The 21,525-nt window shown below is 47.6% G+C and overlaps 1 protein-coding gene and 1 long non-coding RNA gene across 3 annotated transcripts in view; one reads left to right on the forward strand and one right to left on the reverse strand.

Moving 5' to 3' along the window:
* The window catches only part of MYO1D (myosin ID), a 348,470-nt gene extending 347,526 nt beyond the window's left edge, over positions 1-944 (reverse strand). The window contains exon 1 of the mRNA XM_082678981.1: positions 821-944. Coding sequence (XP_082535107.1) covers positions 821-915 — 95 coding nt within the window. The 5' untranslated portion in view covers positions 916-944. The remainder of the gene's footprint in view (positions 1-820) is intronic.
* Positions 709-7,224, forward strand: LOC309838057. Of its 2 annotated transcripts, none has more exons than XR_014298312.1 (4): positions 709-936; positions 2,182-2,546; positions 2,655-2,762; positions 7,108-7,224. It is a non-coding gene; the product is annotated as an uncharacterized lncRNA (long non-coding RNA). The 2 variants fall into 2 exon arrangements; XR_014298313.1 differs by having other exon boundaries at positions 2,328-2,546.
* Positions 7,225-21,525: the final 14,301 nt, after the last annotated feature.

Below are 21,525 nucleotides of genomic sequence, written 5' to 3' on the forward strand. Positions count from 1 at the left end.
AACAAACTCGTCCTGGAAGCCCATCTCGGGGCGTTGAGTTGTGACTACATTCTCAAGGATGTCAGTAACACAAGGGTTCCATCCACAACTCCTTGAAAAAACTGAAACCATGAATGCCTTGTCAAATTCAGACAGTTTATCTTGGCACTGGAGAGCAGAGCAGTCTCTTCGATGTCTGGAAACGCGTCTAATTACGTTCAGAGAGTAACTAAAAAATAGCCAGTGTCCCGGAACAGACAGCTCAGGGATCACTCCATAGCGTCCTGAATGACGCGATGGAACCACGCCAGGAAAAACTAAAAAAAGAAGACGAAAGCGAAAAAAGAAAAGAACCAAGTGTGAAACCACGATGAGACCCTAGGCTCTCTCCAAAACAACCCTCCAGTCTTCCCTGAGCCTTGCGGCCGCCACGACTCTCCCGAAAGTTTTCATTTCCCTCTACTCTTGTTTCCATTAGGTCACCCGGCCCGCCCACAGCACTTACCTGGGGCAGCGCACTAGCTGCCTGGCCCCAAGCGCTGCCTCCCCCCGACACCCCCCTCCCCCGTCCGGACAGCACCCAAGGACACCCCCTCTCTAGAAGGCGCAGTCCTGGAGCTCGGCACGCCCCTTCCACTCCAATGCGGCCGCACCCCAGGGCGTCCCCTCTCGGGAAAGCTCAACCATCGAGCTCAGAGGACCCCGGACACCCCAATCCGGCCGCACTCCATCCCTCGCGCTCGGTGCACCCCCTACACCCCCAATCCGGCCGCACCGCAAGGGCGCCCCCTCTCGGGAAAGCGCAAGCTCGCAGCATTGCGCACGGCCGCTCCGCCCTCACCTGAGCCGAAGGTTGGCCATGAACTCGGGCATAGAGACGGTGTCCATCAGCACGAAGTCCGCCTTCCCGAACTCCAGGCTCTCCTGCTCCGCCATGGCGCCGGCGCACGGGCTCAGGTGGGCGCGGACGGGTTCAGGTGGGCGCGCTCGGGCGGCGGGGGCGCGCGGCGAGCTCGGGCGGGGCCGGGGCGGGGCGCGGGAAAGGGGGCGCCGCGGCGGCTCGGCGGGACGGAGGCCGACCCGCTGCTCCTCGGCGCGCTCTCGTCCGGCGCGGCTCACCCGGCAGTTTCCGCTTTTCCCGCGGCGGCTGCCCGGCGCTGTGGGGGAAGAGACAACGAGACGGAGACGGCGGCGGTTGGTCCCGCCTCTGGCCTTGTCTGGCCCCGGCCCCGCGGCTGCCCGCCCCACCCGCCCCGGCCCGGCCTCTCCGCCCCGCCCCGCCCCCCCGGCCGAGGAGCCGCCCCCGCGGCGAAGGCCACCACCTCCTCACCTGGGCGGCGCGCACGCGCGTGGCGGCCGGCGGGGGCGCGCTCCGGGCCGGGCGGAGGCGGAGGGGTGGCAGCGCCCTCTGGGGACAGGCGCTGGGAGCTCAGGGGGGCGGTACCGAGGCGTGCGAACGTAGGAGGTGGGTGGAATCAAGTTTCCAGGATTGCCGCCTCCGCCCGGGCTTGGTATATGCCAACAAAGTTACGAAAGTGTCTTGTGGAGCTTCTCGCGTGGATAATTCATTACGATTCTGTCACCCTGCTGCGAAGCCCTCTTCTGCTCACATCCTCTCCATCCTTAAAATGATGGTTCACGCTCAGACTGAGAGAGAGTAATAATAATTAACACGTTGGGGGTACCAAAAGTGCCCAGAGCTTTTATAAGGGCCTTAGAGAACTTAAGTAACTTGCGCACGGCTACCTAAGTAGTGGGGAAGCTGCAATTTCATCCAGGTCATTTGACTTATGAGCCCCAGCGTTTAGCCACATGGCACACTGCTTTCCTTCTCCAGTGTTCCGTGATCCATTTTTCTCTTCCACTCACCTGAGCATGTCATCAAACATTACCTTATATTGTTATTAAGTTTTTCATCTATCTATGTATCATCTCCCTGGGATAACTGTAGGCTTCTTGAGCATGGGACCATGTCCTGAACTTCTCCATATCCCCCTTGACACACACCAAGGAGTCTGGTGTAGTGCCTTGCACATGTACATATGAAATGCACAATGGTTCAATGGAATAGAATGGGTTTTAAGTGGTCTCCAATTTACAGATACATTGGTTGATCTTAGAAAATTCTTTTGGAACCGAGACTGCATTTTCTCAGTGAAACTCTATTATAAATGGCTTTCTAAGGCAGCTGCACCTCTTCAGTCGTGTGTTTCTATTAGGACCACCTTCTATTTCAAAACCTACCAGGAAATCTAGAAGCCCCGAAAGACATGGCTGGACTCCTAAACTATGGCTGACTGTGAGATGCGTTAAGCCAGACCTAAGGACCTTGCTCACGTTTGCTTCAGCATCCAACAACCCACCCTGGCCAAGAGAGAGGGTAAGACAGCTTGATCACCTCCTGCATGAGCACGTCCGCCATGAGAAAGCCACCCCAGTCTCTGTCACAGGCAGAGATGAGTTGCAGTCTGACTACCATTAGCAGCTCTCGTTCTTCAGAAGACACCTCTCTGAATCTCAGTGTCCTCGTTTGTGGAATAAGAACTCCGGTTTAGATACTTTCCAAGGTAGGACCATCCTTTGCTTGGGTCATTTGTGTGGGTGGGTCAGTGGCTAAGTGGGTGATTGCATAGAGTGTGGTACATTCCTAAAATGTTTGCATTGGTATGTTTTAGTATACAGTAAAACTGAGTTTCAAAAAGAAAAGGAAGAAATCTCAAATTCTGTGCAATTTAGAGCAACCAGGGACCACACTCATTGGAAACGATTATTGGAAGATGGAGGTAGGTATATCCCCTGGGTTGTTAGGGCAGAAGCAGTTGTACAGTGGGTAGGATCTATGGTGGGATGCAATTGTGGTTTTCACATGGGCAAAGCAAGGAGACTCCTGTGTTAATCAGTGTCTTGTACAGGAGCCCGATGTGTAAAACATATACACAACATATGCAAAGGGTAGTTAATCAATTTAAAGTGCAAATTAGTATAAAATCAGGCATTGAGACCAATGAGGCTCTTTTGCTGAACCCAAATCTGTCCAGTGGGGCTGTAGGAAAATATTAACTATTGGTGTATAAAGAATATATGGAAGCCTTTTTTTTCCAGTCTTCTTGCAACTTTTCTGTAAGTTTGAAATTATTTCAAAATATAAAGTTAAAAATCAAATAATCTAAAACTGTTCTAAAATTCTAAAAGGTTTATTTTTAAGAATCACATTGTAATAATTTTTTCCTATTTTGGAAGAAAATCTGAAAAAGAATACACACACACACACACACACGCACCTGAATCACTTTGCTGTACACCTGAAACTAATACGACATTACAAATCTACTATACTTAAAAGGAAAAAAAAAAAGAGAGAGAGAAAGCAATCATGTAACACTTAGAAATGAAAGTCACATTGGAAGTTTGCAGACATTCCAGAACTGGAAAACCAGCACACACCTTGAAAGCTCTGGTACAGACTATCTATTCACTCTGGTTGTCATACATATGCTAGGAGATTATAAACACTAAAACCAAAAATAATTCTAAAACCAAACATAATTTCAACAATTTCTATTTTAAATATGTTTTTATAATTTAGATGAAAGAATTTCATGTTTACCTTAGTTGTCAAATATGCCCCAGAGAGAGTACAACCTGTTCCATGCCTGAAATTCTCTTCCCTCTTGTCCTGCCTCTCATCCCTGTGGCCTAGCTAATTTCTGCTCATCCCTCTGCTCTCAGCCTCAACATCACTTCCTCCAGGAAGGCTTCCATGATCTCCTGAGTCAGGGTTGGCTAAGTCCCTGCTCTGTGCCCCCACAGCACCCTGGAAGTGTCATCCTCGTTACAGGCTGAATGCACTTTAACAAACCTATTGTCCATCTATCACATTAGAGTGTCAGGGCCATGAGTACTGGAAGCTGTGTCTGTCCTGTTCTTGGATGTAGCTCTGGCCCCTAGTAGCACAGGGCTTAGCGTGTGAAACTCTTAATAGACGCTTGCTTGATGAAGGAATAGGGAATGATCTGTGACTCTATGGGTTATGTAATGTGAGTTTGTAAATCCACCCTTGTTGGTAGATTTTCTGCATTAAAAGCCGTTCATTGTGCAGCGTTTATCTCATTCCCATCTCCTGCCCCTGCAGGCAGGTCTCAGGGCTGTGTTCACTTCTCTCTTGGGGCCAGGCCTGCATGCTACATGTTCACACTGAACAAAAGCTGTTGTCCGAAAAACCCGTCTGCTGTTGACACCAGCTGCAGAGGATCTGTGCTGGGTTCTCCCTAAAAAATCAACTCTGAATTTTCCACAGCAAATATTTGCTCCCATCCTTCTACTTTCCCAGAATGTTTCTGGGCTGCCCCATCCTCCCTCTCTTTACCAGGTGCGTTGTATCTGGGAAGATGGCTCAGCCTAAATCCCACAAGACAGAAGCAGGAAGGCCAGGAAGGACATAGTCACAAAGCATATTCAAAGGGCATTTTATAAATTTATTGTATGAGCCCCAATTATTCTAGAGCAGAAGTAGAAAGGCGAATTTATGTGGCAAAATAACTTCATAATGCACTCACAACCATATGGAAATGATATAGAACCCTCTGCCTTAGATATTATCCAAAACATACATCCTCCTCTTTCATGCCTAAGGTTGGATTTGAACTAAGAATGATACATCAAAGACAGCGTATATGTTCTCTATGGTTTCTGAGGCCTACATTTTTTAGAGTAAAAACAGACCCAACAGTTGTCTCCCTGGTGTCACTGATGACTTACCCACCTGTGGACCCCTCCCCCCACCCACCCCCAACTCCTTCAGCCCTGCCTTTCCCTCTTTAGACATCTCACAGCACAAAGGGAAGGGAATTTTCATAGCAGAGGTCACTGTCATAAAATAGCCTGAAAGCACAGAAAGTGACTTAAGAAGCTCACCTTCTCACCTCTAGCTATTAAAGACAGGGGCGGGGGACCAACTGCTCAAGACCTGGTTCCGGGTTCTAGGAATTTCTTGCCCGCTGTGCCTGTGGTTCAGCTGTGCTTACCTGTGACGATGCTGAGTTGGGGACAAGGATCTTCCCTTAGCTCTTTGAAATGGCTGATACTACAGACAGAGCTACTTTTTTTTTTTTTTTTGGCGGTACGCGGGCCTCTCACTGCTGTAGCTTCTCCCGTTGCGGAGCACAGGCTCCGGACGCGCAGGCTCAGCGGCCATGGCTCACGGGCCCAGCCGCTCCGCGGCATATGGGATCCTCCCGGACCGGGGCAGGAACCCGCGTCCCCTGTATAGGCAGGCGGACTCTCAACCACTGCGCCACCAGGGAAGCCCGACAGAGCTACTTTTAACATAATCAACCTAAGCTCAGAGGAAGTTGGGAGATAGCAGCTGAGGAGGAAGAAGAGAAGGAAAGGGGCTGCAACTGCCAGGGTCTCAGGGCAGCAGGTGGATAGTAACAAGACACTGGTTTCCAATTCTTAGGTTTCATTTTCCCTTGATGAAAACACGGGAACTTTCTCTCCCAGAACAAATGTCTTAAGCACACATGCAAAACAGTTTGCACGTGGACTCCCCTGATCCAGGCCCAGAATAACCTGTCTGTGGATCCCAAGTTAAGAACCCCTGGGCGGAAACTAACACACCATTGTAAAGCAACTATACTCCAATAAAGATGTTAAAAAAAAAAACCAAAAGAACCCCTGGGAATTCCCTGGTGGACCAGTGGTAAGGACTTGGTGCTTTCACTGCTGTGGCCCAGATTTGATCCCTGGTCTGGGAATTAAGATCCCGCAAGCTGCGAGGTACAGCCAAACAATACATTAAAATAAAAGAACCCCTGAGCTAAGAGGGGGATCACACCACAGGTCCTAATCATTGGGGAATGGAGAAGAACTTCAGCAAGCCATCACTGTCAGTATCCCGTGAGTCACCAGAAAAGGGCCGTCCCAAGAGCACGTCCCCCGGAGCTGGCACTGGAGCCACATTGTTTGAGGCCTCAGGAAAGGCAGGGTCAGATGGTAGAGGAAGAGTGCTTATCACACTGAGTTGGAGTTGGCTGTCCAGGCAAGTCCCTCGCCTTGCTAGGACAGAGGCCATGCCCTACTCATCCTTTTATCTCCAGCCCTCAGTCTGTGCCTGATGCCCCTTAGATATTTCTTGAATCGAGTGGATGAATTAATTAGTGAGTTAATTTATTTGTAAATGGGGATGTGTAGATGTAGGGTTATGTTTCAGGGAGCATGTGGCATTCCTCTGTGCCCTGTGCCAGAAAATCAATAACTCAAGCTATTCTGGCCATTGGAAGGGGTCCTAGAGCTAGAAAATTTGGGAGTGTGATAGGATCCCATGAGAGGGAAAACACATCCACAATCAGTTCATGGATTGAAGCTTGCATCTTAAGGCAGGATGTCTCAAATTTTAAGGTGTATAAGAATCACTTGGGATCTTGTTAGAAGTGCAGTCTCAGGTCCCACCTGAGTAGATCTTAACTCACTGAATTGCAATCTGCATTTTAACAGGATCCCCTGGTGATGCTGCTGCAGCCAGACTGTAGACCAGACCTTGAGTAGCAGGATTCTAAGGAATCCTAATGGCCATGTAATCAAACATACGTCCCCCTTTACAGATGGAAAGTGAGCCCCAGGAAGAGCTTCTGACTTTGACTAGGTTGGTAGAGCTGAGACCAGACCTTACAACTTCCGATTTGGGTAGTGGATTGCTTCCACTATCCAACATGAATACTCACTTGTAAGACGGTGTGTGTGTGTGTGTGTGTGTGTGTGTGTGTGTGTGTGTGTGTGTGTGTGTGTGTGTGTGTGTGTGTGTGTGTGTAGTAAAGAAAAGGGAGAGCAGCACCCTAGATCTCCCCTGGGTAACCCCAGGACCTCCCTACCCCATTTCTAAGTGGGAGGCTGATGTCCTCCTTTTCCCCATTCCCCTTGTTCTCTTCTAAAAGCTTGGAGTAGAGGCTAGAGAAAATATTGCTGGGGTCAGGAAAAGTCCAATTCCTTTCTTCCCTCCACCTGACAGAATAGCAAGTAGTTAGTACAGATAACATCCACCATTAATATTTGATTAGTATCCAGAGAACTGACATTGCAGGAAGAGTGTGACATCATACTCAAGGTGACATCTTCTCATCTGCCTCCCAGACCCCATCTCCTCCTGCCATTCATGAGAAGCTTCTCAACTGGTGAGCTGCGGCTGTATTCATCTCCTGGAGTTAAGATCATGAAATAAGATGATGTTAAAGTGCACAGTGTGACCCTCTGACTTTATCCAGTCAACTGGATGCATTCTTCAGACTACCTAGAGGTAGAATACGATGAGCAGTACTTCTGTCCAAATTCTGACAACCTGAACTCTAAAGAAATGACACAGGGAAAATTTTTAATGGTTTAAAAGTAGAATGCATAAAACCCAGGAGACCTCCGAGGCCATGTGATCAAGTATCCCGCCCAATGCCTGAATCCCCTCCACCATATGCTATTGAATACAATGCCTGGATCTGCCCGGCATTTGACTCATCAGGCCTCCTCCATGCCACGCCGGTGTCTCCACACAAAAGCGGGCTCAACACCCTTTCGCTCCGTCTTACTCCTGAATCACTGCCCTAACTCACTCCGTGCCCTGTACGTCAGCCAGCTCCCAACACTCCCATCCTCTGCCCCTGTTACTCATAATATGTAGGAACCTGGTTTGCCCTTTGCGTCTTCTGTTCCACCAAGAGAGGACCAGATTGAAGTGAATTGTAACCAAGGAGAGGAGCCGGGGTCATAGCCAGTTAAGGAAGGGCCTCCTGTTTTTCTTGAGCTGACCTGCCTTTTAGAGTTTCTATCCATAGAACCCTAACACTATTTTCTCTGATCTCTTTGAGCTCTGCCTTCTCAACGTTAAGTTCTGTGTCTGACTGCTATCTATTTAGCCCTTCTGTACAGAATAGCCCTTCAGTTCAGAGTAGCATTTTTCCCATACTCAAGAGGCGGAGGTAGTACAGTGGCACCCAAACTTTAGATACCTGTACCGGTGGTGTAGGTTAGGGGTTGGGGGAGGTCTTCATTTTAATGAGCAGCCCAAGGGATTCTGCTGCCAGTGGGCAGGGGGCCTAATTTAGAGAAATATTGATGGGAATTTTGATGTCAGACATATTGCAGCTCAATTCCTAGTTCTGCGACTTACTACCTGTGTGACCTTGAACACCTTACATCATCTTGATAAGCCTCGGTTTCCTCATCTTTGTTAAAGAGATGATAAAACCCATCTCTGAGTGTTAAAACCATGAAATGAGATGACGTCCATAAGGTGCTTCGTATCAGTCAAGGCAGGTAGCAAGCACTCAATGAATATGAGCTAGCATGCCTATTAGCGTAATTTCTTCTTTTGTCTTCAGGATAGGGAAATTATTAGCAGGTAATCATTGATTTCATGTCCTTTTCAGCAGACTGAGATTTCTAGTAGATGTTGGTGCGTCTTCTGATCACGTTTTCCTCTGAGTCTTGTGATTCCTATTGGTCATTTATCACCATTTCCATGCATAACCGTGGACCTTACACTTAGCAGGGGATCAAAAGTCGCCGAATATTTTGCATCGAGAGAATGCCATCTGGCTAGGCCCTCTGTGCTACATTCCCATGGCAACACCACATCTGTTCTTCTCACGCTTCCCCCAAATGCTCTCCAGCATCTTGACATTATGGCACTGATTCAGTTCCCTCCTGGCCCGACCCTTCCCACTGCCCGGTTCCAGTGAACAGCGCCATCCCACAATGCCTTGATGATACCTGCCCGTTTTCATTTACTTCTTTGCATTAAAACGTCCAATTCACTTCATCATACAATATATGCTCTAGGCATAGATTATGTTTTAAACAGAGAAATAATGAGAGGAAGCTGGTGAAATGGGCGGAGGAGTTGGAGTGGTGGGCGGGATGTGGCTTTGACAACCAGGTAAGAGGGAATCACTTTTTCCTTTCACAGAAGGGTTCAGTTTAGCTTCTGTGGTGGTGATCAAATGATTAATTCAGAAGAATTGAGCCTACACTATGGATAAGTTACATTCCAAGTTCTCCATCAATGAATGATACACATAGCGACTGCACAGAGCACACATGGGTAATTATAAGGGTCATGGGGCTCTGGTGTTCAGGTCTGGAAGGTGGTAGAGTGTGGGGTTAGAAGCAAAGGCTCAGGTGCTGATTCTGACACTTATGCACTGATGTGACATCAGGCAAGTCACGTCAGCCCTCTGAGACTGTTTCCTCTTCTGTAAAGTTCAAGTACATACAACTTACCTCGTAATATTGCTATGATAATTAAGTGAGATAAAGTATGTTAAGCACCTAGCATGGGGTCCAGGACATAGTTAGGGCTCAATAAATGTAAGCTGATAGTACTTCCTTATTCACCAGTCCCTCCACTGGGACTTCGATACGGCTCATAACCAGGTGGGAGAGGAAAGAGTGTTCCATTCTGGTCCTTTTTATCTTTTGAACCCTGGTTCTCTGGTGTCCTCTTATCTGTTGGTTCGTGTCAGGCTGGTCACGTCCTTGTAGCTGAGCTGATATACTAATTGCAGGGAGTTCACGGCCTCTCTATCTACAGTTTCTCAACCTTCAGTCTTGAAGGTACAGTGACTTGCTGGCTTTCCCATCCAAGCTTTGTCTCCTGAGTTCCTAATTGCATTTGAATAACCAGGCACACACTTGCCTTTCAAGAGAGACATTTCTCTCCCACGGCAGATAGAAATTCATGTGACTTAAGCACCACATCTGTGAGGAGCTTCTCCAACCCCAGCCACGAATCTGGTGTCGTTGCTTTAGGAAGGTCTTATAGACCCATGAATCCCAAATCTGGCTGGTCATTAGATTCACCTGGGATGCTTTCGAAATATACAGCTTCCAGGATCCCACTTCTGGTCCTTTTGAATTGAAATTTTCATGGCTAAGAACCATTGTCATAAGAACACCTGGAGTTAGGCACATACAAAGAATAACTTCTGAAATGAGCATTACCTGGTAAACGGATGGCTGCTAACATCAAACGGATGCTCCCTTTCACCTGGGATAAGAGCCAAAGAACACATGCGTTTCCCACCTCATGCTCCTTCGGGAGGGTAACTCAAGCTGGCTTTAGACCCTATGTCTAATATCTCTTGAGGACTCTGAGAGCCTTCATCTCTTGCAAGTGCAGTCACTAATGACTGATTTTATTAGGAAAGAGTGTCTTCCAGCACTCCCTATAAAACCTCTTCAGCGCTGCCCTTGCCTACGGCCAGTGCTCTGAGCTAGAAGTGTAAAGACAAGTCTTCCACATGCACTTCATTTGCTTACATGGCCTACGGTTCCCTAAGAAGAAGCCCACAATTTATATCCCAGCCAAAGAGAAGGATGGGTGGGCCAGCTCCACCTCTGGGAAGAAGAGGAGGAAGAAGAAGGAGGCATATTTTAGTTACATGGGGAAAATCCTAAAGCAAGTGAGTTGGGACTCTCTTTATGCAAACTGAGAATGGCCAAGACAGGTATCATGTTAGTGGCCCTGGGTGTGACCTTGACTTCAACTTCTGGTGCAGGAGTCCTTCCTCACACGTTGAGTTCCTGAAAAGTTGGTTGCAAAACAGCTGCTATAAACTGGATCTGTGAATGGCTGCTATCTTCTCCTACTTGCCTTTCTCTCTGTTGGCAGCAACTCTGAACACCTGAGCCCTTGGTGTCTCCCTTTCTTGTATCTGTTGACAGCTAATCTGTTAAGTGATTCTTAATTGCCCTCCCCTTTTCCTGCAGAGAGGGGATTCACCACCTCGTCTGTTCTGTCGCTTTGAAGAGTTGCAAATAGCAGGTTTTCATTAAATGGTCATCTATATTATACTTAGAAATTTCTTTCAGTAGGTAGGCACTCATTCCTTTTTCCTGCCCACCCAACACCTCACCCCATGGCATACAAATTGTAGAAAACAAAATCAGGAAAGTCTTCCCCTTCAAGAGAAGCTATGGGGAAGACAGGAAGGAGATTCTCTGAAAGATGTGTTAAGGCTTGATTTGGGATATTACTTCTTTTTTTTTTAATGTTTATTTTATTTTGGAGTATAGTTGATTTACAGTGTTGTGTTAGTATCAGGTGTACAGCAGAGTGATTCAGTTATACATATACATGTATCTATTCTTTTTCAGAGTGTTGAGTAGAGTTCCCTGTGCTCTACAGCAGGTCGTGTTGATTATCTATTTTATATACAATAGTGTGCATATGTTAATGGGATTTTATTTCTTCGTGCCCAGGAAGCAAGGCTGAGTGCTCATGTCTGTAATTGTACCGAAGCCCCCTGTATTCCAGTAGTATCATTTGGAATCTGTTGTTTATTCTGGGAGAAGAAGGGAAAATGGGATTAAGGAATGACAGGAGAAGGAGAGAAGGTGTGTGATTCAGAACAGGGTTCTCAACCACAAGCACTGTTGACAACGGGCTCTGGGTAGTTCTTTGCGTGGGACGCTGTCCTGTGCATTGTGGGGTGTTGAGCAGAGTCCCTGGCCTCTGCCCACTAAATACCAGTAGCGCCCTCCCTCCCAGTGTGACCACCAAAAGTGTCCACAAATAATGCCCAGTGTCCCCCGGAGGGCAAAATCAGCCCCCCGTTGTGAGCTCCTGCAGGGGATCCTGCATTTGGCTGGAAAGGCCTTCGGTGGGAGTACTTGAACTAAGAATTCTTCTGAGCATTAGTTTTTCCTTGGCCTGTCCTAAACCTTGTGGGTCTAGCAGGCCGCCCTGCTTCTTCAAGCCTCCAAAGGGTCAGGTCCGTGACCTTGGGTCAGCCTTTCAGGGCGCTGCGAGGATAAAACCAGAGGTCGGTTGGATAAACGTGTTGAGTGCCTAAGTGCCAGCCAGACCTGCTGCGGGAGCTCAGATGAAAACGATGAGGGCTCTGTTGTAGAGGGGCTCACGGTCCTGCTGTGTGTGTGTGTGTGTGTGTGTGTGTGTGTGTGTGTGTGTGTGTGTGTGTTGGGGGGCGCATTGAGCAAATACCTGTAAATTATGAAAACCACGAGGAATGTTTAGAATCCCACCTCAAACCTTTCCTTTCAAGAAACTGAGGCCCAGTGTGGGTCTATGACTTGCTAACATGATGTCTCGTGCCAGTTAGGATTAGAGCCCAGGAGGGGTGATTCTCAGGGCAGCGTTCTTTGGACTGTTTCTGCTGCCTCTCTAACTTCAGACGAGGACACTAATGACATAGGCAGTGTGTGACACAGGCTCTGAGAACAAAAAGTGCTCTGGTCCTCAGTGGGGGGATTGTGTGGAATGCAGATAAGCCAGAGGTGGCACTTGGGGAAGAGCCTTAAAGGATGGATGGGATTTGAAAGGTGGAGCTGGGTGCAGGCATGGGAGGTAGAGGTGACAGATACACAGTGGCATGGGGACCAGAAAACATAGGGACACACCTGAGGAAGAGCAAGTATTCCCAGCTTGGCTGGAGATCCTGTTGGCACAAGGAAGTAAGGCGGGAAATTAGAAAGTGTTAAATGCTCACTAATATGAATATAGAGTGTGAAAGTATACTGGAAGTTAAAACTATATTTTCCATCTTCAGAAGGTGCCGGATGTTAACTCTGCTTCTATTAGGAAAAACCAAGGCGCAAAAGTTGAAGTGACCAGAGTTAGTTTGTATTATCCAAAGGTTATCTTTCTCACATACCTACAAATTCCCTTCCCTCCCTCTTCCTCAGAGAGAGCTGACAGGTACAGTGGCCTAGTTTCCTTCATCACATCTCTACTGTTGTCCCTTTGGGTGGGTCGTACGTTTCCACGGACACATGAATCCACAGAAGCCATGGGTACTCGGGTACTGGGTTGGACCATACGTTCCTGACTATGGGAGCCTCCACTTCTCTGTCTCACCCTTATGCTGTTTCTGTCCCAGACCCACCCAGACTTCAGTGGGTGCTCCTGGATCTTGGATGCACTGGGAGCTCTGGAGGATTGGTGGCTGGAACGGGTTAGCCTGGAAGCGGTTAGACTGTCCCTCTACAACCACAGAAGAACCGTCACCAGCAGAGAGATCCTTGAGGTAGTCAAGCAGAGATGCTCTCGGAAGAGCTTGGGAATAAATGAAGTGAATCTGAATGGCCCTGTTGTTGAAATGATTACACTTGTCAAACAAAATTGGGTCCGTTGGAGGACTGAGCTGGAAGATGAAGTATCTGAGAAGAACCCGCTGCAGTGGTGGTCTCGGTGTGACACACCTGGTCTCTGGGTCTTGCATTTTTAGCCTCCGACTTAATTTGTGAAAATAGATAAATAAATAAAGGAAAGGCACTTTCTCTTGTGTGTGATGCTTGCTTACGGTTTTTAACGTTTTTTCTTAAGCGCGCATCTGCCCTGTTTTGAGCTTACCTATTGTATTTTTGGACACAATTCAACATGTTACACTGTGGACTTACCATCGCTCCCCCCACTCCAGCCCCAAGGTAGGGGATGCTGCACTGATATGAACTGAGGATTTCTTTTCTTAATTTAAGCACCCCTACCTTGACTTATGGAAACTAAAAAATAAAGGGAAAAGGGGTCTGTTTGCTCTTTGAGTATAAGACCCATGACGTTGTTTATCTATATAGCACCTAGCATAATAGCATGTATGTAATAGGTGTCAGTCAAATGTAAAAGCTGGTCCCAACCATGGAAAAACCAATGATAATAGTAGCATAAAAATACAATAATTTAGGAGCAGAAAGAATAAATGGGCTGATATATTTTATTTATTTTTATTTTATTTTTAATTTTATTTTTTTACATCTTTCTTGGAGTATAATTGCTTTACAATGGTGTGTTAGTTTCTGCTTTATAACAAAGTGAATCAGTTATACATATACATATGTTCCCATATCTCTTCCCTCTTGCGTCTGGGCTGATATATTTTAGACATTGTGGTCTGGGAAAGCCTGGGTATGTGACATGAAGGAAAAGAAGGGGGGAAGGATTTGGGGCTGAGGGAACAGCATAAGCAAAGGTCCTGAGGCCGGCAGGAAAGCTTTCAGCTTGTTAGAGAAACTAAATGAAAGTCAGGGCAGCTGGGTTCTAGCAAGCAGGAAAGAAGTACGTTAGGAGATGAGGTTGGAGAAGAAGCCCGAGTCACGCAGGGTTGGTTTGCTATTCCAAGGGCAGTGTGAAGCTGCTGCAGGATTTTAACTAGGGAATTGACATCTTGTTTAGGTTTCTGTTGTTTTTAGTTGAGGTTTACCACACAGTAAGGTGTATAAATCTTAAGCATACCTCAAAGTTTTACATATGTATGTTTATATATACTCAGAATAAGATACAGCCCCTTTCCTTCACTGTTGCTGCCGCGTGAAGAATAGATTCAGGAGAACGTGGAAATGGGAAGATTTGTTCGAAATGTTTTGCATGAGTTTAGTGGAGGGATGATGGTGGGCTGCTTGACGGTAGGTAGCAATGAAAAGAAGTGAGGAGATTTGAAATAGAATTTGAGATCAAATCAATAGAAGTTGCTAATGGAATGGATATGAGAAGTGAAGGAAAAAGTGATGGTTCCTAAGTTTAGGGCTTGAGCAGTGTGGTGGACAGTAGGGCTGGTTATAGAAATGAACAAGACTCTAGGCAGGAGGACAGGTGTTTTGGGAGAGGTGTAAATTGAGATTTGCATTCCGGACAGGTTAAGTCTTAAATACCTGTGACACATGCAAATGGAGATGTCAAATAGGGAGGAAGGACCAAAGATACAAATTTGGGAATCAGCATAAAATAGCAACATATACATCAGCAGGAATGGGTGTGATTACCTAGGAAGATGGGATAAAAAGGAAAAGAGAAGACAATTCGGACCAAGACCAAAGAAATTCTAATATTTAGATTCAGGTAGTGGAGAAAAGACAAAGGAAACAAAGGGCGGGAAATGTGAGAAATCAGGAGAGGGTAGTGTCGTGGAAGCCAGGAGAGGAGAAAGGGGTCCAGTCCACTGTGCACAGTCCTGGGGAGAGTGTTAAAAGGAGATGCTTGTGTCTGTTGCACTTGGTGACAAGGGGATCATGGTGACATTGAGAAATCTGCCCACTGGAGCAGGGTGGGTACCAGCCAGATTTGAGCAGGTTGAAGAGTGAATGGGAGCTAGTCAGTGGAGACAGCTTTTCTGATGGTGTTGAGACAAAGGGAGAAATTTAGCACTGAAAGGAAACAGAGACTGGGACTGGTAATCGGAGAGTCACTGGGTACAGAGATTTTGAAGATGATAGGTACTAGAACGCCATTGTTTGCTCATGGAATTCTCCAGCATAGAGGGAGATTCAGAAGAACGTAGAGAAAGGCAAAGGACCAAGGACCTTGAGAGGGTGATGGTGGGGATGGGATTCAGAGTAGAAATGAAAGAGGAGAAAATGTGTACAAATATGGGAAGTTTAGAGATTGGGTATGAAAAAATGAGGAAATTAGTACTTTTGTTTTTTTGAGTGAAACAAGTGAAAGTGGAGGAGGGACATATCTTCTCTTGCAGATAAGATATGAAGTTGTTGTCTAATGGACTAAAAGTGTGAAGCTTGGACATCTGTGGACAAATGGCTCCCCAGGACTAAGCACCTGCTTAAGGTCTGTGGTCATGAATTGAAAGCAAAGCCAGTCTTGCCGTGTAACTTTCTGCACCACGTGTATCTGCTGCAGTGCCTGGCTGCAGAATGCAGTGTGGGTTCTGCAGAGTGAACTAAGGAGAGAGGAGCGAGGGAGCTACCGCATGAGGCGCCGTCCAATCCAGGCCGGCCAGGATGTGGCGGGGAGGAGTGGGAAGAAAGGGGCAAGAACCTCATGGGATTCACAGAAGGCACGGAAGATGTCAGGCCTGTAAACTGAATCTCAGAGAAGGAATTGTCTCCCTCCAGCACGGTTGCGTGTTAGCTAACCCATGAGGGCTCTTGCCTAAGAAGCAGGGGTGACACCCAGTGACCACTCCTTGAAGTGCACCTTCTTGGTTTTATATTGTCAGCAGACCCCAAAGCCAGCTTGTATGAAGTGATCAGGGGGCGTTCTGCTCCACTTGGGAGGCACTCAAGCCCTCCCCGATTCTCTCCATAGTTGGACCACTGGCCCTGCGCTCTCTAAGGAGGTAGAGATGCTGCTGCCCAGGTGGGTAACTAGACGTGGACAATCGAGGCATTGAAGGCAACCTGGGGGCTATAAGCCCAGACATGGGCTTCCCTGCTAGGTTTCTGCCGTCCTGGGGACCCAGAACAAGCATCTTAGGATGGCTTTGGGAATGCCTAAACCCTTAGGGTTTAGACAAATGCCAGGTAGTGACACAAACCTCTTCCAGCCCACGGTTGTCCTGGGGAATTGTCAACCCAGCTGACTCAAGAGCTGAGAGGGTCCTAATGCCTCAAACTCCCCTGAGATTCTCCTTCCCCAAGCACTGGGGTCTGACTTAGTCTAGAGGGAAACACAGTTTCTCCCCAAATCCCGTCACCCATCACAGGTACCAGCTTGACTTCTGCGCTAAGGATTTCGTTGCACCTCAGTTAGGAGCTGTTCTGTACTCTTGGCAAAAACACTTAAAATTGTCAAAACACTTGTTTTTGGAAAGACGTCTAAAGACAGATTTCACAGCCCTCCTCTCTTGCTCTAGTATTTTATTACCCCTCTTTATTATTTTTAAAACTTATTTTCTATTGAGCTAACATTGGTTTATAACATTGTGTCAGTTTCACATGTACATTATATGTTTATTTCTGTATACACTGCAGTGTCTCACCAGCCATCACCGTACAGTTGCTCCTCTTTAACCATTTCATCCTCCCCCCACCCCGCCTCTTCCCCTCTGATAACCACTACTCTGTTCTCTGTATTTATGTGTTTGTTTTGTCTGGTTGGTTTATCTTTTGTTTATGTTTTTGTTGTTGGTTTTTGTATTCCACATATGAGTGAAATCGTACGATGTTTGTTTCTCTCTGTCTGACTTACTTCCCTTAACATAATACCCTCTAGGTCCATCCATGTTGTTGCAAATGGCAATATTTCATCTTTTTTATGGCTGAGTAGTATTCCATTGTATATATATTCCACATCTTCCTTATCCATTCATCCACTGATGGACACTTAGGTGGTTCTCATATCTTGGTTATTGTAAATAATGCTGCAATGAACATAGGAGTGCTTGTATCTTTTCGAATTAGTTTTTGTATTCACAGGAAATACAAACAGGACCAAGGTAGCACACCTAACTCCCTGTGCAATGACCTAAGTTATTGATACTTTTATTATTCTGTCTAATTACCTTTCACTAAGACCTGCTGTTTATCTTTCACTTTAAGAGGTTAGCCAATCCGATTTTAAGTCCAGGCACAAGGGGGTGAAATGAGGATGTGTCGCTGAGGCATGAACCCTGGAGTGGGGCAGGTTGAGGAAGATGGTTTCCAAGGTGGTCAAGAAATTGAAATGGAGGAAGACTGTCTGACTCACCTCTCACCCTCTTCCCCATCTCTTATCTCACAGTCGCCAGCTTGATCTTGACTTTGAAATTAGGGGCTGCCTGGTGTAGATGCAAGAGTCTGCACTGAACTTGCAGTCAGGTAGTCACTTGCCCATGTCTGTTTCCACATCCCTAAAATAGTGGTGGGAATGCCCCCTGCACTCAGTTGTGGTAAAAGTCAAGTAAGGTACATGAAAGTGTTTCTTATACTGACACAGTATTATTTCCCTTGCTCCTCCCCCGCCCCCTGAAACCCCCCACCCGGTCCCGCTCCATTGCCCACGAGCACATGCCCTAATGTCCCCTGGGGGAAATCTGTATTAATGGTCTCTATGTCCACCTGTCCAGTTGCCTTGAGGTAGAGGAAATGCAAATCTGGCCTTTGTTCCCAGTGGGGATCCTGGCCCAGCCCTGCCCTCCTCCAGCCTTCTCCTTTCTCACTGCTTTCTGGTTCTGCTCCCCCGCTGCTGCCAGCCCCAGCCCTTCTGAGAGTTTGCTGGCTTTTGCTCCTGCAAGGCAGACTGGCTTCACTGTGGTCTGTCCACGCCCATAGCTCAGAGGAGGCCTGACGTGCGTGTACACAAACCCCTCCCTGCTGGCCTCTGTCTCCTTGGAAAGCTGTTCACTAGCCCATAAAAGGGCCGGAACACTTCAAACAAGTATTAACTCTGAATCAAATCAGGGATTTAAAACTGCGACTCAAATTCAGATCAACGTTCCTTTCTTTCCAGTGCCTGCTGCCTTATCCTCTCTGAGTGCTTCCCATGGGCTTAACCCTCCTGCCTTAAACCTCCCCCTGGCGGCCACACCCCAGGGGGCTTCCGAGTGCTGGGAATGGGTCTAGAGTTCCTATCCCCACGGTAGAATGACAGTGACAATAGTTAAGCTTTATGTTCATTCCTTCCACAAGTGTTTATTGAGCACCTACTAAATGCCAGGCATTGTTCTAGGAACTGGAGGTCAGCAGAGTAAAGTATAAGACAGTCAAGTCCCTGCTCTCGTGGAACTTACATTCTGAACGGGGAGAAACAATAAACAAATATTTAGTGCACTGTCCGGTAGCAAAAGTGCCATTCAAAAAACCACATCAGGCCAGGGGAGTGTGGACAACGGGAGATGCTCCTTCAGATGGGGGGATCAGGGAAGACTTCTCGGTAGAGGTGACTCTTGGGCAGCCACCTGACCAAAGGGAGGGAGTGAGCCATGGGAACAACAGCAGCAAGGAGTCCAGGAATATAGGGAATTTTAAAGACGTCGAGAGACAGAAACGAAGCGTGGATCCTGCCCTCCTGATGGCAACCTGTGCCCTGACTTTTGAGCAAAGCCCAGCCAGGATGTAGGGTGAGCTGGGCACGTTTGAGGAATGTCAAAGAGGCCCCATTTTTTTGTATGTCATACTGTGATGAACACTTTTTTTAAAAACTGTGATACAATATACATGACATAAACTTGACCACTTTAACCCTTTTTAAGTATATGGTAGCGGCATTAAGCACACTGTCACTGTTGGGCAACCGTTAACACTACTCCTCTCCAGCACGTTTCATCTTCCCAAATGGAAACTCTGTACCCATTAAACAACAACTTCCCATTCCTTTCTCCCTCCAGCCCCTGGTAGCCACCATTCGACTTTCTCTGTGATGAGCATTTTAAATGCATCATCTCATTTAATCCTCAAAACAACTGGAGGCCATAGGTTTTGCTGTCACGCCCATTCTCCAGATGGGGACACTTGGAGGAAACTGTCCAAGATCGCACAGCTTCCAAGCAGAGGAGGCAGACCTCAGACCGCAGTTTCCCTGGCTCAGCTCCCGCTCTTAACCGCCTACCTGGCGAGGGTGAAGGATGCCGTTCTGCTGTCCCTCTGATGGCCTGGAGATGGGTCGGGAGGGTTTAGTGAGGATTACAGGCCATGTGAGATGCTTTTCTTGCTGGGGCAGGAGGGGGTTTTGGTCCTGCCTGTCTGGAAGGAAGGGGCTGCTGCCAAGAGCTACGGGTTGGGGGCTGGGGGGAAGGTAGGTGATCGACATCTGTCTACCTCACTCCTTTCCCACCTCGGTCTTTGGAGCTGCCTTTCAGGGGATGCTCAGCTGCCCTGAGTGGATGAGCACGAGCGTCTTAGGTGCTTGGCATCCAGCCTGCCAAGCAGCACTGTCCCCATCTGTTATTACTAGGACATAACACAGCATTAGGTGCTGCAAAAGGAATCACCCCGGAAGATCAAATGACACAGATACAACTCTGCAGCTGGCATCAGAAGGAAAAGACAAAACAAAGTGAAAGGATATCACAATGGGACAGGCTCGCTTCCAGGACCAGAAGTGTATTTTTGAGGATGGGGTGCACACAGAGTTGGGATAGAGCGGCTCTAGCTACTGTAGCTGTTGCTGGGGCCACGGCAACCTGCTGTGTTCTGATACCCAGGTCACTGGAAGAGCTGGTAGTTTCCTGGTTTGAGTGGTCTGGGCTTTGATGCCAGGGAGTCCTGAGTTCCATTCCTGCTCTACCACTTACAAGCTGAAAGAGCTTGGGGAAGTCGCCTTACCCCTCCGAGTCTATTTCCTTCCTTGCAAACATAATCATACCATCTATTCAGGGTTGGTGGGAAGATCGATGAGATAAAGTATGTAGGATGCCTAATCAGTGTCTGGTACATAGTTGGTGCTCAATAAACGTTCACTCCTTGCCTGGGTGGAGCACGAGCTTGCACCCACCGGCCAGGAACCAAGCCTCACCACGGTCAGCCCCACTGCCCACCTGCTGGCTTCTCCTTGCTACCCATTGAGTTCAGTCCTTGATTTGGGAACTCTTGCTACACCATTTGATGTTCAGATTAAGTGGGGAGAGGCCGTATTTAGGAGTATTGGAATTGTGGGGAGCAGCCTGGCAACCCTCCCTCTTATCTTTTGTTGGGGGACCTCCCTTGCATGCAGAGATATTCGAAGGCAGGATACTGCCTGTGCCTCGCCTCCTACTGCGCAACCAAGGTCCTACCCAGGACTTTGAATCCGGAATGAAGGTAAAGCTGAAGGGCGGGTCACATTTCAGGGCAGTGGCACCCAGCACTTGGAGCCCCTGTGGTGCCTGCCCATGTCCTAATCCAGGTCTTCAGTCTCCCGCTGATTCTGTGAACACCCCAGGTGCTTTCAACAAGATCCCTTTCCACGTGGGACAAGCAACCAATTTCTATTGCTCGCAAGTAAGAACACTGAGTACTCACAAGTTCTTTTCAGGTCAATCTGGGGGGACTTCAAGGGGCATTGGGATGGCACGAGTTACTAGAATGATGGGACACAGCTGACTAGGAAAGGCACTGGCTCAACCTTAGTGCCACCCTGTCCTCCCTACAGCTGGGTAGTGGGTGGTTAATTGGGGCATTTGCACTGTCAGCTCCAGGCAGCAGCTGAGATTTTTCTTCCGTTTGGTTGTTTTTGTTTGTGTTGGTAAGTCTTTTCCACTTACAACCCCCCGCCAAGGTTAAGGCTTTTTTTTATATCTCTCCCACAGAGTCACAGGTGTCTAAACCACCCAAGACAAAAATAGCACTCTATTCTTCTCACGGTATCCCCAAGACATGGAGACCTACTGTCCCCAGTCACCCATTCTGATGTTTGCTGCCTTGCCGTCAGCCCATTTTCCTTACACGGATTGTAACTTCTCCATGAAAGCCCTTTGGGGGGTAAGAAAATCATTGCTCAACCTTCTCATCCCTGAGTGCCAATGGTGGGTAACCTCAGCTCCCACAGGACCAGGCCCTTAAATGAACGCGAAGTGTGAGGGTATGTGCATACAGTGTATGTTGCACCCAGCAGGAAAGGGGGTAGGCCGGAAAAACAGGCCTGGAAATTCAGCCACCCCTCTCTTACTGACGGTTGCACCCAATATGGGCTGCAACCGTCAGTAAGAATATGGGCTGCATTTTGAGAGAGCTTATGCATTTTCCAAAGAAGCTAGACATCTAGAGGTATAAGTAAAATTCCTGATTTTTTAAAATGTTGGCAACTAATTTGAGTTTTTAAAAACTGTAAGCCAAAACAATACCTCTGTGGGCTGGATGTGGCCTAGGGGCTACAAGATTGCAGAGCCTACATTAAATGCCTGGGACCTGGTCTGCATC

The sequence above is a fragment of the Grampus griseus genome (genome assembly GCF_964374135.1).
Source record: "Grampus griseus genome assembly, chromosome: 20".
NCBI classification, from domain to species: domain Eukaryota; kingdom Metazoa; phylum Chordata; class Mammalia; order Artiodactyla; family Delphinidae; genus Grampus; species Grampus griseus.